Raw genomic sequence first — 15,049 nt, 5'->3', positions numbered from 1 at the left:
TTATTTATATATAGATATATTTAGACTTACCAACAGACAAAATTTAAAATATCGCTCTTTGTAATCGTTTTTAATTGTTATCATCATCTGCATCATTGTCAATAGAAATGTTATCAGCATACCATCTTCTAAAACTGCTTCATTTTTTGCGTTGTTGTATGTATATGATAGGTACAAGGCGTTAGTAAGTCTCCGATCCGTGATCTGTCAGTTAACCTCAATTTCTGAGTCATATGAGAGCGACCTTCAACTAATGCTGATGACAAATTTTATTATTATTAACGAAGAAGCGCAATGTACGCTTGTTTTCTGTGATTGCTACATGCACGACAGCACAAGAAACTACCGACAACTAAGTCTATTGTTACGGGGGTGAAAATGTGCTAACGAGCGCGTCCACGCAGATTACTTACGTTTTTACAGAGATCAGCCACTGCTCTATTGAGGAATGACTAGAGTTAACAATGCTCGTTTATTTTTTCGATAGAAAGAATCGCACTTCAAACGACCTCTTTTATTTCCGGTCATTCACTGAATACAGGTAGTGTAATTTTGACGAAGGGAAGTGTATATCTTAGCCTACGTGCGGCGCTGTAATCCCCATACAGTATATCAGTTGACGTCTATCAGAGCAATTGTCGGACTCGTATAGGATCGCTTACTCGCCGATATTGCGGATCGCTTATTCGCCTTTAGTTCTTCGAACGTGTGTGTTACAACGAATTTTTACGCAAAAAAGGCAACCCGTCAAATTACTGCTTTTGTGCTTTTGTACAGTCGCAAAACAAAAAACTGAAATGTAACATTTATCGATTTCACTATTTATTGATCTTTCAAAGAAAATACGGCGAAAACGGTTGTATACAACAGTCTTGTTAACAGTAGATAAATAATACTAAATTGTGCTCTACATACAATATTGAACCGAAGCATTTTGACCCAATTTCCCATTAGATTAGATCATTACATCAGCTGAGTTCACGACCTATTAGAGTTCCTTCTTTTCGGCCTCTTTAAAACGATACGTTGTTCTCAGTTCACTACAGTCAAAAATCACTTCCTATCACACGATATTCTCATCCTCATTAAGATCATTTATCAGTTGCATATGAAGCTTCACATATTTATGGGGTGTACCATCCTTCATTTCGAAATTCAAGTGCAAGCCTTCTATGGTACGCGGAAAGCCACCACCCTAATGGCATTCAGACGTCCGAAAACTGTTTAAAAAATGGGGTGGCTCGGGGTACAACAGCGGATTGCATTTATAGATCGTTCTGATAAACATTTATGTAATGGATGATTACTTTATTAGACCCAATTCCACCTAAGTAGCAGTTTATCATGGTTTTCATAACCTTCCGTCTTTTTAGCCGTCGTCGTGTTCCACTTAAAACTAGGAAAGCTCTGTATGAAAAAATCGAACCCGGCCTAAAGTGCTACGTTTTCACTTATGTTTGTGTGACAGCAATACCGGACCGGGCTCTGGTACACCCCATAGAGTGCATAATATATGTACTATTAGCATGTAACCATGTGTATATAACTTCTATGGTTCTTACGTATAGTCATGCTAACAATGTGTGCACTCATACACACGTACTTATGTTGATAGGGCTATATGTAATAATCCTGTTACTACGATGATTGTGGCATTAAGAGTCGTTTCATTTATGCCTTCCACATTCCATTCATATGATAATCCATATGATTATGGTACGTAATGTCCATAATAACCTGTACTCTTAGCTTTTATGTCCATAACGGGTCACGCTCAGATAGGACCATGCGACTTAACCAATCGAACATTAACGCTTGCCCTTACAACGCACGCAGCATTTTATGGGCTCGAAGAAACTGATTAAAAGGATGGAAATGGAGCTCGTCGTAAATTTATTACTGGATGCAAGTCGCAGCAAGAAAAAAAGCAAGAGCCCTTTTCCTGCTCAAAGAAAAACGCGGGTTTGGGTTACACCCAGTGTCGATTCGGCCAATGGGGGCCAGTAGCATATGCACCGTACGATGAAAAAGCAAGTTTGCCAGCCCAAGCAAACCGATTCGAAAAATACTTTTGGCGTGACCGGGTCATCGCAGTAATCATAGTTTATCATTATTATGATTATTAGAGTACATGGCCATAACGATTAATGCACACGATAAAGACTGAAAGTAGATATAGCAGAAGGCATTTCACTACCGCGAGCGCACTTCTTAATCAATTTTGGGCGGAATTTTTAGCAAGTAAGTTTCGTCAGCGAATTCGGCATCTTTATATCTACATAAAGGACACTTACTCTACATATTTTTCTTTTGTAAAATCGAAAAAACATGCACCTTTGTTAAACTAATTTTGAGCGACAGGGACTGTCGCTCCGCTATTGGAACGATTCGATGCAGCACCTAATAATAATCATACTAATTCAAGCTGAAGTCTAAGAAAAATAATCCGTCCACCATCGTTTTCAGACCCGTCGTCAGTGCCTCAGTCTCATTTACACACTACCTAAAACGAAATTTCCCCCGCCTTTGAAAAAGTTTCACCATATTTTCGGCTCGGTCGATGCTTGTCAAATGCACGGAAATACAACGGCATATCATTTGTAATCTATTCGGTCCAGTGGCCAGCGTCGCAGGCCGCGATCACTTGCGAACCCTAAATGATTTGCCTGGACATTGCAAAGCGGCGCGCTTAAATAGACAGCAAGCAAAATGGTGTCCTAAATATCGTCTCAGTATTTAGCCACATCTTCCGCGAAGGCACGCCTCATTTTGATGTCCCTCGTAGTGAAAATTCTTTGTGTTCGGTCCCGGCAGACTACTCGCTGGTTATTTGTATTACCTTCATGCTTGCATTTAACCCTTGAATTTGACGGAGTGGCCAAAGAATCATAAGGCTTTCAATGTCTACAAAGCCTGCACAGGTTTACTTCTTTGCATCAATTAATTCTCACGATCGTTGGTGTCTGATATTACACAAGATTTGATAGTTATTGTATAATAGAAGCTGTAGCAGGTGTGGAATATGTATTGGTGCTCTAGAAATGGCGACCAACACTCATGTTTCATATGTCCCTCATCGTTGAAGTCTACTCAGTAATCACCCCATCATCGCCCAGGATCACCTGCGTGAGCAGGCCTTTCGCTCACGTACTGCTGTCCTGTCAGACATGCATACATAGCTCGTTAGCTTCTATTTCTCGCGCGTTTTGTCCTATATTCGTTCCGTCCTGTTGTTTCCAGCTAGACATATCGCACGCCGAATATGTCCTGTTCATCCTTGGGCCATTATTATTGTAACCATAACAATTAGAATCAGCATTGCTATGGTCTTTCAACAACTGCCACTGATTCATAATCGTCAGATTCTTCTGCCGTGCTCGCTGTGTTCATTCACCAAAAGCTTTCTATATTTTTCATTGTAATGATTAAAGTTATTTAGTTCATCATCTGTTCGTTTCATCGCAGCGATGGCTTTCAATGCTGAGTGACAATCCCATACATGGCGATCGACTTGAAAAATTGCGTGAGTTACTTCTTTCAGCAACTACCAATGGCTGGTCTAGCTCAGCCAATATAAAACGACAACTCACTCAGCAACAATCTCGTTGTGTACTTCAACCAGTTTTTTGACCGCCATTAGGTTTGGTGTCTCTCGCTGGCATAATCCTCGTTTCCGTCTATACAAAATGATCACAGTTTGCTCAATTATTGTTTGTTGCTGTGAGTGGGGATAGAAAATAGGTTAGTGGGTCTGTGTCTAGGTGTGTAATTAATCATAGGAGTATGTGGTAAAACGGATACAAATGTAGGATGCAAAGGCTTCTGGAGTAAAGAACTCAGGAATCGAAGATTTGGTACATACTGATTTGGGTAAAAGGTTTTGACTTTGCACTGAAGTATGCACAGACCTCAGTCGCAGTATCTACTAAATGTGTAGGATTAGCGCAGGGCTTGTACTCTGGTTCGATCGTCTGGTGCGATCTACGTTGTAGGAAGCAAATCTCAACGATAACAATATGATATATTGTAGCATCAACACCGTACACAAGGTACACACAGTGACACCTTATATAAGGCCTTGACGATAGATGAACTAATAGTCAAAGGATAATTTTACAGTTACGATCCTGGAATACAAGCCTGGCTAGTAGTAGTAATAATATCATGAACAGTTCTGAATGATTGATGAGGTCAACTGTTTTTATGGGGTAGGTTGTGTACGTGGGCGCATTCCCGAGGTTCTATCACGTTGACGGCATATTCCTCATGTTTTTTTTTCTAACCTGGTGCGTAATATCATTCAAATTACTCGACAGTAACTTTACCAACGAAACATCAGAAGATTTGTTTGTCGACCTCGCCTCTGCGACCCAGCTGCTTACACCATGTCGATGCAGGTCCCACATAAAAAAGAGGTAGGACTCTTAATAACAAGAGTTCTAATTAGCACATCGTTTCTCTCACTCTCGTCTCATGGCATTTTCCGTTGGCAAGTCGGGGAGCCATTTTTACCGCTTGTTGACAAAAGTCACGACGAAAATCACCAGAACACTATATTTATCGCTTGTAGGTATCGATAAAGCGCACATTTCTGCAATGACTTTCGGCGTGTTTTCACTGCCAGTGTTTCTACCTCTGAAATCCTGAATTGATGGCCAGGCGATCCGGAACAAAGTGGTCACGTCCGATAAAAATATTTTTTTCCACTGACACCGTCGCCATGTGTAGTACTTTTTAAACGTCATGGGAATAATAGCCGTTTGTATTTTAGCTGCGGATAAATCATACTTTTAGTATGGACTGCAGAGATCCTCAGGCGCTGAGGAGTGCTGCTGGGTTCCTGAGGGTGGACCCGGTGACGGTGAATCGGTAGTGAGGCGCGGTGGACACGACCTTCCACGGGCTCGCACGCCCAGCCCGGGTCATTCTTCATTCGCACCCCAGCCATTTTCCTTGATCATATGAGCTAATTCAATAATGTACTTGCCTTCCTTGTACTTTTGCGATGTCTCGAATGCATGCTCCTGAAGTAGAGCAGCCGCACAGACAACGACAACAACAACAACAACAGCGACACGGTGCCAGCGGCGGCGGCGGCGGCGGCGGCGGAGAACAGAAACACAAGGAACAAACTCATTAAGTGAGAACCACTGGGAACAGAAGCAATCTAGTACCCAATATGAGTGTGTGATATGTAATCGTCAGAGACGATTAATTAATGCTCCATTAGCTTACCTAGCGGCAAAATCTACTGAATTTATGTGCAGAAAATTTTGCGCTGTTTACTTACGTATTTCCAGCCGAGCGTGGTCTTACAGGATTCACAGTGGATATCAGCAACGGCGTGCAGACCCGTCAAGAGGAACCGCTCCTCCGCAGGTCCACAACCGATGTTCACTACAGAGTTGAATAAATAGGCCCGACCTTGGCTTCCCTGCAGCGGCGCAGGGTATTAGCAACAATGGACAGAACGAATAGACAAATCTACCAGTGAACAACCATATTAACTCAACATGATTGCGGGCGATGCAACACATAACTACACATTGCGTTCCACTATGCTTAATTACATATTGCTATTATCGATGTTCTACTGGTCGTTAGCTTAGAGTACAACGTAATGATAAGGTAATTGCCCGCTTACCTGGAAGGACTTTGAGATTAATTCCTCATGGCTGGCGAGGTGTGCTCGGCAGTGGATGCATGAATATGTTCTGTGGCAATGCGCCAGATATTCGTGAAATGTTTTCACCATTTTCGGAGCCACAATTGAGCTATCGGCCTCCTGGCTGTCGTGTTTGACCGATTGATGAAACGTTCATAAATGCAGATAGAAAATGTACTTAGGGGTTACATAATTTGCGCACTAGACCACATCACAAGCCTATTTGACTAGATGTTTTTTCACCACATGGATGAATGCACACGTGGTTACATATGGGACAATTGACCTCGATGTGTGACCGGGTGAATTTTCGGGAACAAAGTCGGCACAGTGCGACCCCCCCACTTTACAGACACTGGATTTGTGGAATACACTCAAAATAGTGATAGAATCTGTTAATGAGCTTACGAACTATATTGTAACGGCAGTCGTATTTTCTCACCCAGCATATACACCATATAGAAAAGAACACTAAAACTACGCACTATTACTAGTATTAGTACGATCATGGGATAAACTAATCCATGTTCTACACATGTGCCCTACAGATTAATGGATCGTTAATTCAACCGAGCTACGCCGCAGCAAAACTGGGCACAGTCTGCTCTCACCGACGTTCGAGTCCATACAGAACGCCTACGCCCGAAGCAAGTTAGCAAAAAACGATCTAGCAAGAAGCAAAAAAAGTCGATGTCATCGAAAACTTCGCCTGCCATGTAACTCTTATACTTTAATATACGTCCCGGTGAAGCACTGCGAAAATAGATTTTGACGATACCTCTTTCCTGGACCTGCGCGTTCTCCAGTAACACGACATGCACATATGTCATTAACGTTCTTTTTTTTCTTATTAACGCAACAAAAAACTCAAGCACAACGATCGAGAAAAAGATACCAACAGTAACGTATATTCGAGATACGGCGCTAATCAACCGTAAGATTTACGTGCGTAAAAGCATAGCACAGTGCCGTAACCTAACCTCTAACCTAAAGTCTGGTCGATTTTTGCATGTTGACATCTACCTGTCTGCGCTGAGACAGCTACCTAGCCCCACTGTGAGAGATATTGCTCGCCAAATTTCTGAGGCCATTACAGTGGCGCGAGCTCTTTCGCGCTCCAGCGTCGAGCCAGAGTCTCAGGATGGAAGAAAGCACGCTCTCTTCGAAATCGAATTTAGGGGCTCACTTCGTTTTCCTTCTCGCTCTCGGGTGAATGTAGGCGGAGAAGATTCAGAGGCTAGCGGGTGGTGTGAAGGGCTTGTCGGCGCAGAATCGCAGCGGAACCATAGAAAACTAGAGAGCAGATCGCAGGGCCTGGACAAGTAAGTTGTGAGGAAGTCTGTTCGAGGTCCTTTTGACGTAGAAATTCGGCCATTTTTTGTGTTCTGCGCACTCCTGATAACAATAATAGACAGACAAACAGACAGACAGATAAAGCGATAAAGAAACACGAATGCCAATGCGAAAAAAACGTTGCGTTAAATTACAATAGTTTACACCTGCGGACTATGCAAGCCGAGTGGCTGTAAGATTTCCTTTGACTGCGACGGGATCAACCCTAGCATACACTACACTGATAGATTTAAGGCGCAAACCTAATTTTATTATTACGTAACGTAATTTACATTTGAAAAAGCAGATATTGTCAAATAGTTCGTTCCCTTTACCTCGTGAATGCTACCACTGCTTTCCTTCATGCGCGGTTTCGTTAGCTATTACATCGAACGGTTGCCATGAATAAATTACGCTGAGTCTGACTTTTCGAGGGGTCGCTAATTTCATCGGTGTTCCCTCGTCTTAGGTATCGTCTTCAATCATCTTTTTATAGCTCCAAAAAGTTCCCCTCGGACTTTGTATCTTCGACGAGCATGAGCTGCCACGCCACTAAATGCGATTTTCATATTCAAAAAGACGTTACGTTCGACATGGCTGGTATTAAGCAATGGTATTTTCTAGTCGTACCAAACCAATATATCGTCATCCTTATTGAATTGAGACTTTTCCGTTTGTCTAAAAATGGTTAACAAAGACTAATAATTACGTCACAATAAGGCACAAAGTTCGCTCACCAGGATTGTTTGCTGTTATTTTTTGTCGACATTGAATCTTTTCGTTTCAATTAGATGGAAAAAGGGTTAAAAAGGGGAGCAGGAAGCCAATCATCGATTTCTTGTAATTCTAATTAAAATCAAGTAGTCAGTGATAACAGTTGTGGTCATTACCCGGTAGTAGATGGCCGAAGGCCTGATTGGTCAACGTTGATCAATAACGCCACACCGCCACCCCTAGGGGGCGCAGCAGAAATACCGTCCTCTATCGCTCCTTTTTCGTCTCCTTCAGACTGTTCGCAACTCCGACGACAACGCCACGCAAAGAGTGCGAGGAATCGGCAAAAGGTCAAAGCATCGCACGCGATCACCTCGCTCTCGAGGTAACTACAATGGAAAAAAAAATTGATCCACCGCCACCACGGCGCACGTAAGCACGTAATATGTTATCGCTGCTGTCACCGAATCTCGCCTTCGCCCAACTGCAAAAATAAACGCAAACAGCGAAAATAACAGACATAATTAATTTTTATTAGGAACAGGGAATCGTATAAAAATGCTTCTATACAAAGATTTACATTAATGGAATAAAAACGGGCATCTATGAAGCCATGCGTAGACGTGGGAAAAATGTTTGCTCCTACGAAACGTGTGGGACTATTTTTTTAAATTGAAACCTAGACGCTCGTTTACGGCTTTTGATCACAAAGAAACTCGGTGATGATTTTAGATTGTAAATACTATCATATTAATTATATACGACTATCAGGGGTCCACAAGGACCCCACTCCGATATGTGGTCAAGCTTTTCAGTTAACTACAAGACCAGCTATTTCTATAGCCTGTTCTTAGGTGTTTCCCAGGGTACTCAGTCGACTCTGGGCTTGTTTCGCTCGTGATGTACCGGCTTGCGGTGCATTTCTACAAAGTAATTATGGATATGACTGTTAGCTGATTAATCAATAGCACGTGGTTCGAATTGGCCTTCGGTCGATTTTTGATACACGTCGCAATTGACAAACGTGTCTCTTTCTGAGACGTCATTAACTTGTTTCTTTGTGTATCTATTCCTATAAAAAAATGGCTCAATATTCTACTGAATATGTTGTTTCAATTGCCTACGTTTCAAGTATTATTTATTTTGTATTGACTCCATTTCTGGGAGGTCAACAAGGTTTAAAGATTTTTGAAATATTTCTTTTAATAAGTAGGTACGTATACTGAATGAAGGCAAATATTTAATACCTCGGTTGGTATACTGACCCCGTTTCTGGGATATCACCAATTGGATTTGCTTTTATCTTAACGTTATGTTTTCGTACATTTTAACAAGAGCACTTCGAAAATAAATTAGAATCAACTCTATATTTCCTTTCTCGAGTTTCCGAATGATATCTAAAGGTTCACTCAAAAACATTTATTCTGAGTATAGGTATATGCATAGCATTTTTATTCAGTTTGTTGCAATTTATAGATTGGCAGCGCAGAGCACTGTTTAAGTTACTCGTCAAACCACGTTTTGAATCCAGAACTTGAGACCTAAATATATGAACTTATATTGCGTTTGGATTCGACTTATCGCGAGTTTTCAGTTGGCACCAAGAAACACCTCTTTCTTTAGACTCCCATGTGAAAAATTTTCGTTTCAGTGCTTATTAAGCGAATTTTTTACCTTTCTTACGCCGAAATATCCAATATTTGGGAACATGTATTTTTTACTACTCAGATTATTGAGACCGATCTATCAATGTGAAGACCTGTGTTTCGAGTTTTACGTCCAGTATCGCCGTTAGGCATTCTATCAGACGAACGGCTGGCTGGCTCGCAGTCACTTCGAAACGAATCGTCTGTCTATGCTATATGGGTTCAAACCCAGACCACAACCTTTCCCTAATATTACCGTCATTTGGTATAAAAAAGTGTTTCGATATTTTGATATTTCTTGCAAATCTCCTTGAGAATATGTTCGAAAAATACTGTTCTACTAAAACGTTCGTCAGAAAAGACGCTTCAGTTTTCCTGTATAAGCTTATCATAAACTCAAAATAGCTTGAAGCTCATCTTCACTTCACTGTCATGTGGGCTAGACGAATCTCTCTATCGCTTTTTGACCATTTTGACTCCGAAGTAGTAATTTTAGGTATAGGGACATCCATTGCATTTTTACCCTGTTGGTCGAAATTCAAGAATTGACGTCAAGAGAACCTCATTTCCAGATAAGGCCATGTTGTTTGCGCTCTTCAGGGAGCATTTCCAACTTTAAAATTGAAATTTTGATATAGAAACGTGTAAAGTACTCTAATGCACCTCGACAAAGGTATTCAGCTCTCAAAAATGACCCTCCCTACAGAAATCCTTATGTAAACATTCGGCTGTTATTGTTAGTAGCAAAAAATTTTCCCCCTAGCCTGCCTCAACCGTCACAACCTTCTTCTATATATCTATATGGGAGCTCTATAAAAACACGCAAAAAAATTCAAACGTGGCAAAAAAAAACAACCAATTTGCCCAAATCAGCGTTATGCTCCAACAGTTTAAAACTATACTCCATTCGGGAAAAAGTGCTTTCCCAATTCGTTGTATTTTAAGCGGAGCATTATTCCAGATGATATTCTAGGGATACGCTAAAGCTCAGTCCGATCCGACTAAGTCTATTTGAGTTAGACAAGCAAACAGGCACAGGGTCTCTGTCCAGTTGCGTGTCGATAGACCATCATCATTCGTTTTTGTAGCTTTAACCTTTGCACCCATGACTCTAATTGAATACTAGTTCCGAGGACCACCACGAGAACATTCACGCAGCAGTTACGCACGAGCATGGTAAGGAAACAAGCATAAATGCGACAGCGGCAGCCATATTGACTGTCAACCAACTAACATAACCGTGCGGTAACCTTTGAGGCCGCACGACCTGTCGGCTCGAACCAGTCAGTCGTGTGAATGCAATCATGTCATGCGACGAGATCATCCTATCCCTACTGCTCTGGCTGTTCTACACACCGTTCGCCGTCAGTACGACTTTGTTCGGGAAAGCCCATCCGCGACTCATCGATACGGTCGCCGCGCATCGCAGTCAATACTTCCAGAGTACGCTATGGCTACTAATAAAGAAAAATGAATAGAGTTAACAAAGAAATTTCAAATGTGATTTGGATCAATAAACCTATTTTTTCGTAAGGTATCAACTTTTTTCACCTTTTACATTACAGCTAGTTAGAATGTCGGATACACCTGGCCTGTCAGTTATTCGTTAAACGTACGTAACGGTATAGTGGACACGTGTTCAAAAAAGGACATCTGTCGTAGGGCTAAGGACAGAATAGGACAATGGCGAGGATAACGACAATTATAATGATGGTGATCCCTATGATGTTGTGTACATATGCGTAGAAAAAATTGCATGAGCCTTTATTTGCTGTCTAACCATTGCCTACCTGTCTGCTATCTTTGTAGCATATCGCTCAACATCCACTCAATTCGTATTCTTCTATCCTATCTAATGGAGTAGGAATCGCATCATCACCATAACTGCTTCTAGAGTATTATATGGAAGCTTGCTGTGCATATGCGACGTCCGCTATCCCGCCATTAGCTATGCTGCTAGCTTTCTGACCCACTGTGACATCTAGACCACAGACGCCGGCGGCCAGTCGTTACGTACTGTTCGGGTTGTCTTATCCGACAACGACAAACTGCCTCTCCTCACGTGGTGCACGTACGTGTAATCGATCGAGTGTTCTTACCCGACGCCAGTTGCCAGCTCATTTCTCTCGCGCCTCGTCTGTACGTAATGCTCAAGCTACGGCAATAGATCAAATAGCATTGTCACACAGCCTCTTGTCCTGTCTCGACCCGCTAAGGCCGGCGTCATATGGGCAGCATATCGTATGCAGCGTGCAATATAGCGCAAGGCAATTGACTCGCGTCATCGGACGTAGTTTGGGGTCAATAGGAAAATATTAAATTAGACCCATATACCAGAGTAAATAAGCGGCAAGGTTGCGGATGCGTTTCATTAGTTCGTCGCTGCATTCGTTTGTTGCTTGCAAGCGGAAGCAATAAAATACAGGCTTAGGCCATGTATGGATAGCAGATTGTGATTACATAACGTTATCTCGAACAAAAAGCTTTGCTTTACAAAGCGATAGGCAGATTAGGAATGAAAATTCACGCATACATATGCTCAATGGGTACTCCAGTCTCCTACCGGTTTATTTCAGGAAAAATGAGACAGAAGAAAAAACATTTTTGTCTCAAAAATGAACGCTTAGCGGTCATCAGGTTCTTATACCTCTAAGGTCACAGAGCTGCGGAAATAATCAAAGATCGATAAAGATATCAGGCAAGGAAGCGTTTAGCGAAAGCAGTATATGAGAGAGCAGTATATTAGATTGGAGTCTTGAAGACCAGTGAGGAGGTGACTAGATGTCAGGATCCGAAAAACAGAAACGCAGTGCCACGCTTAAGGCTTTCCATCAGAACCTGGAGTCTGAGGATTTTGTCAATCAGAACTGTCACTTTACATGGACCGTGTTATGTAAGTTCAATCCAAATACTGATATGAGTAAGAACTGGCTTCCTGTGAATTGACTCCAGGCCAATTGGAAATGCGAGTGATGTACTCGAATGTGCAATTTATGAAGCTGTAGCCAACAAGCCGCACTTGTAGCACACTTTCGTCATAGACAGATGAGTTTAATCTGTACTACCAGCTGTAGAAGGTCCAGACGAGCGAATGGAGTCGCGAATGCGTTTGGCGAGGTATATAGCTGACCAGAGCGTTGGAAAGTGTGTAGAGTACCTTTAACATATAATAGAAATCATCATTGCAGCCCAACTAACGATGCATCACTTGTGATAACATAATATATTTTATGAAAACGTAGATGTACTAGAGGGACTAACTTTTCCTTGCAGGCAAGCACACAGCTGGATGGTACCAGTTGGCCTAGACATCCAAAAAGCAATAGATACTAGGCCATGCTAGTTTATAAGGCCGGGACTAGAGTTTACTAATGTGCTTAAACGAACTTCAGCTGTCAATGAAGAATGCATTAGAATAGTGTTACTTTGCATAATTTGTCTGTTTTTCTTATCGGAACAAACAGCGGCAGCGGTAGCTACAGCATCAAAATTGTCGTAGACGATTTTTCTCCACAAACATTTGCCCTGTATGGGAGATAAAGTGCTTAGTAAATGTAGTGAATGAAGATGACTACGGCAGATAATGTCTTACCTGGTGCAAGTAAAAGTGGCCAGTACAGTAATGTTTCCTAGTACTATTTGCACTGAGCACTGCGAGTTTTAACACAACAACAATGTTCTCCTTTCAAGAGACAACAGAGGGCCATGCCCAAGCAAAAAGTCAAATAGAGCTCTACCTAATTTAGTGACTATAATAACGCTGACTGTCGTTCGCAGTGAATGTCAAGCAATGAAAAATACGGTAAGCGTCAGCAAAATGCGTAAACCAATCACTACTTTTCCACTTATCTCGACATACTTCAATACGAGTGGATTTGAATTCAATCCCTGTCCCAGTCGCCCCGGACGGACGGGGAATTCGAGTTAATTACTGCTTGTCCCCACGGGTAACGTCTTTGCCCGCTAAGTTTAGAGGCACGCCGTGGCGTTACTTCGAATCGGAGCGTACATACTTCGCTTCGTGCTGTAATGCGTCTAGCGACTAAGCAGCGCACGAAAAATATGAAACACGAAACGTTTTTCATTACCGGTTCAATCAGTTAACCTATTTCACGTTTTATAATATCTTTTGCCAGAATAGTTTCGATAGTCAGTATTTAACCGGTAGATCAAAGGACACAGGCCACGATACAATCGGCGTAGTACAAGTCGTATTATGCCGCCTTCAAACTCGACTTGTATTTTGTTGCGACTCAGCGAACATTAAATTTCGTCACCTGTCAAATTTACCCTGAATGATATTCCTGAAACGTCGTTGCGTACCGCTTGGGGCTCTATTTTCTACCATTGCTAAACGCGTAGCCAAATTCATGCACTACAGGGTATATGTGGCAGACCCAAGGGTTATAGCCAAATTTAGATTGTCTGAAACATATTTGCCAAAATATTTATTTACATTCAGAACGATCTGTTGCGCATTTCTGTTGAGTCGCGTAATACTATTGACGACAAGGCTTTGCTAGGTTTTTAAGGCCGTCTGGCATCGAGGCATCGACCGGTGCGAGTCTACACGGCCATTTGAATCTTTTTTTTTGCCGATTTATTATTATCTCTGCATAGTCTCTAGAACTCAGACTATGGTCTTACATAACTTGCCATAATACTTCGGGTAATGCAGAGCACCAATACTGCACGGCCGAGCTTTTCGTTGTTACTGCGTAAAAACCAGTCGTTCGAAGATAGCTCCCAGTTGGCAGACGCACTGTCGTTAAACACTGCTTAGAAATCAGTTGTCAATAGTGAGGGTAAAATTAGTGACGGTGACACAATACGGTAAAGCTGAGCGTAAAGTGATATTGTTATGAACTGGTAGTGTACAATGATTAGCGCATACTTAGGCAATTTTGCCCTCGGAACCAAAACAAACTGATTAATGAGTTTAGGTGAACCTTGTTAGGCTGATAATGACTAGCTGTGTAAGGTGGGGTAGAGCGTCGCACTGCCATCTCTCTTATCGTTAGAAGAGATGGAGGTGAGCTTTGCTATAGAACGTATAAAATAATAGATTGCCGTTGAAATCAACATACGGATATTTCTAAATAGCATATGGTGATGGCGTTTACGCTAAAAAAAGTTACCGAATGCACGCTCCTATTAATAGAAGACACATAAAAAATAAATGACCAAAGCAATGATTTAAAAATCGTACATTAAAAAGTAAGTCACTTGGGTGAGAGTTGTGTCGACAGCAAAAAAATTCAGCGCAATGTAATGTGCCCGCATCTGTCAAACCGGGTCGGATCACAGATTTAATTTGTTCTACAATAGATAACCGACTAAATGGAACGTTCCATCGTCTACTACGTATTCTCCTACAGTGTAAAATAAAAGTACTTTATCATTGTTGTGTGTGAGCATAACATCAATAGATCCATAGTAATAAGTAAACTATGCGTAGCGTGCCAAAGATCACTGAATTCAATAGATGGACTGATCCAATTAATGTTTTTATGAACATTTATAGGTAACTATGAGTACCACCCATAGACCATAACTGGATGCAAAAACCTCAGCATATTTGACTGCTCTGTAATTCCGGACGAAAAATAACACTACTAGAGTTAAACAGGAACATATATAGAGAGCCCGAAAGTCAGCGGGAGAGAGGGCGGGGCAGCGGAGATCTGCTTCT

At 41.7% G+C, this 15,049-nt stretch overlaps 1 protein-coding gene across 4 annotated transcripts in view; it reads right to left on the bottom strand.

Moving 5' to 3' along the window:
* Positions 1-800: 800 nt before the first annotated feature.
* Ypel (Yippee-like) overlaps positions 801-15,049 on the bottom strand; it is a 32,555-nt gene continuing 18,306 nt past the window's right edge. Inside the window, exons 2-7 of one of the 4 annotated variants that reach the window (XM_086971074.1) lie at positions 7,888-8,195; positions 7,333-7,549; positions 6,689-7,060; positions 5,645-5,789; positions 5,291-5,434; positions 801-5,024 (exon numbers count right to left, since the gene is read on the bottom strand). In XM_086971074.1, coding sequence (XP_086827200.1) covers positions 4,923-5,024; positions 5,291-5,434; positions 5,645-5,789; positions 6,689-6,756 — 459 coding nt within the window. In that variant the 5' untranslated portion in view covers positions 6,757-7,060; positions 7,333-7,549; positions 7,888-8,195 and the 3' untranslated portion in view covers positions 801-4,922. The other 3 variants (XM_086971076.1, XM_022844652.2, XM_086971075.1) reach the window with 3 other exon arrangements.

This window comes from Varroa jacobsoni, unplaced genomic scaffold (assembly GCF_002532875.2).
Source record: "Varroa jacobsoni isolate VJ856 unplaced genomic scaffold, vjacob_1.0 scaffold_1120, whole genome shotgun sequence".
NCBI classification, from domain to species: domain Eukaryota; kingdom Metazoa; phylum Arthropoda; class Arachnida; order Mesostigmata; family Varroidae; genus Varroa; species Varroa jacobsoni.
The sequence above is the reverse complement of the archived record's forward strand: the minus strand, read 5'-3'. Positions and strand labels throughout refer to the sequence as shown.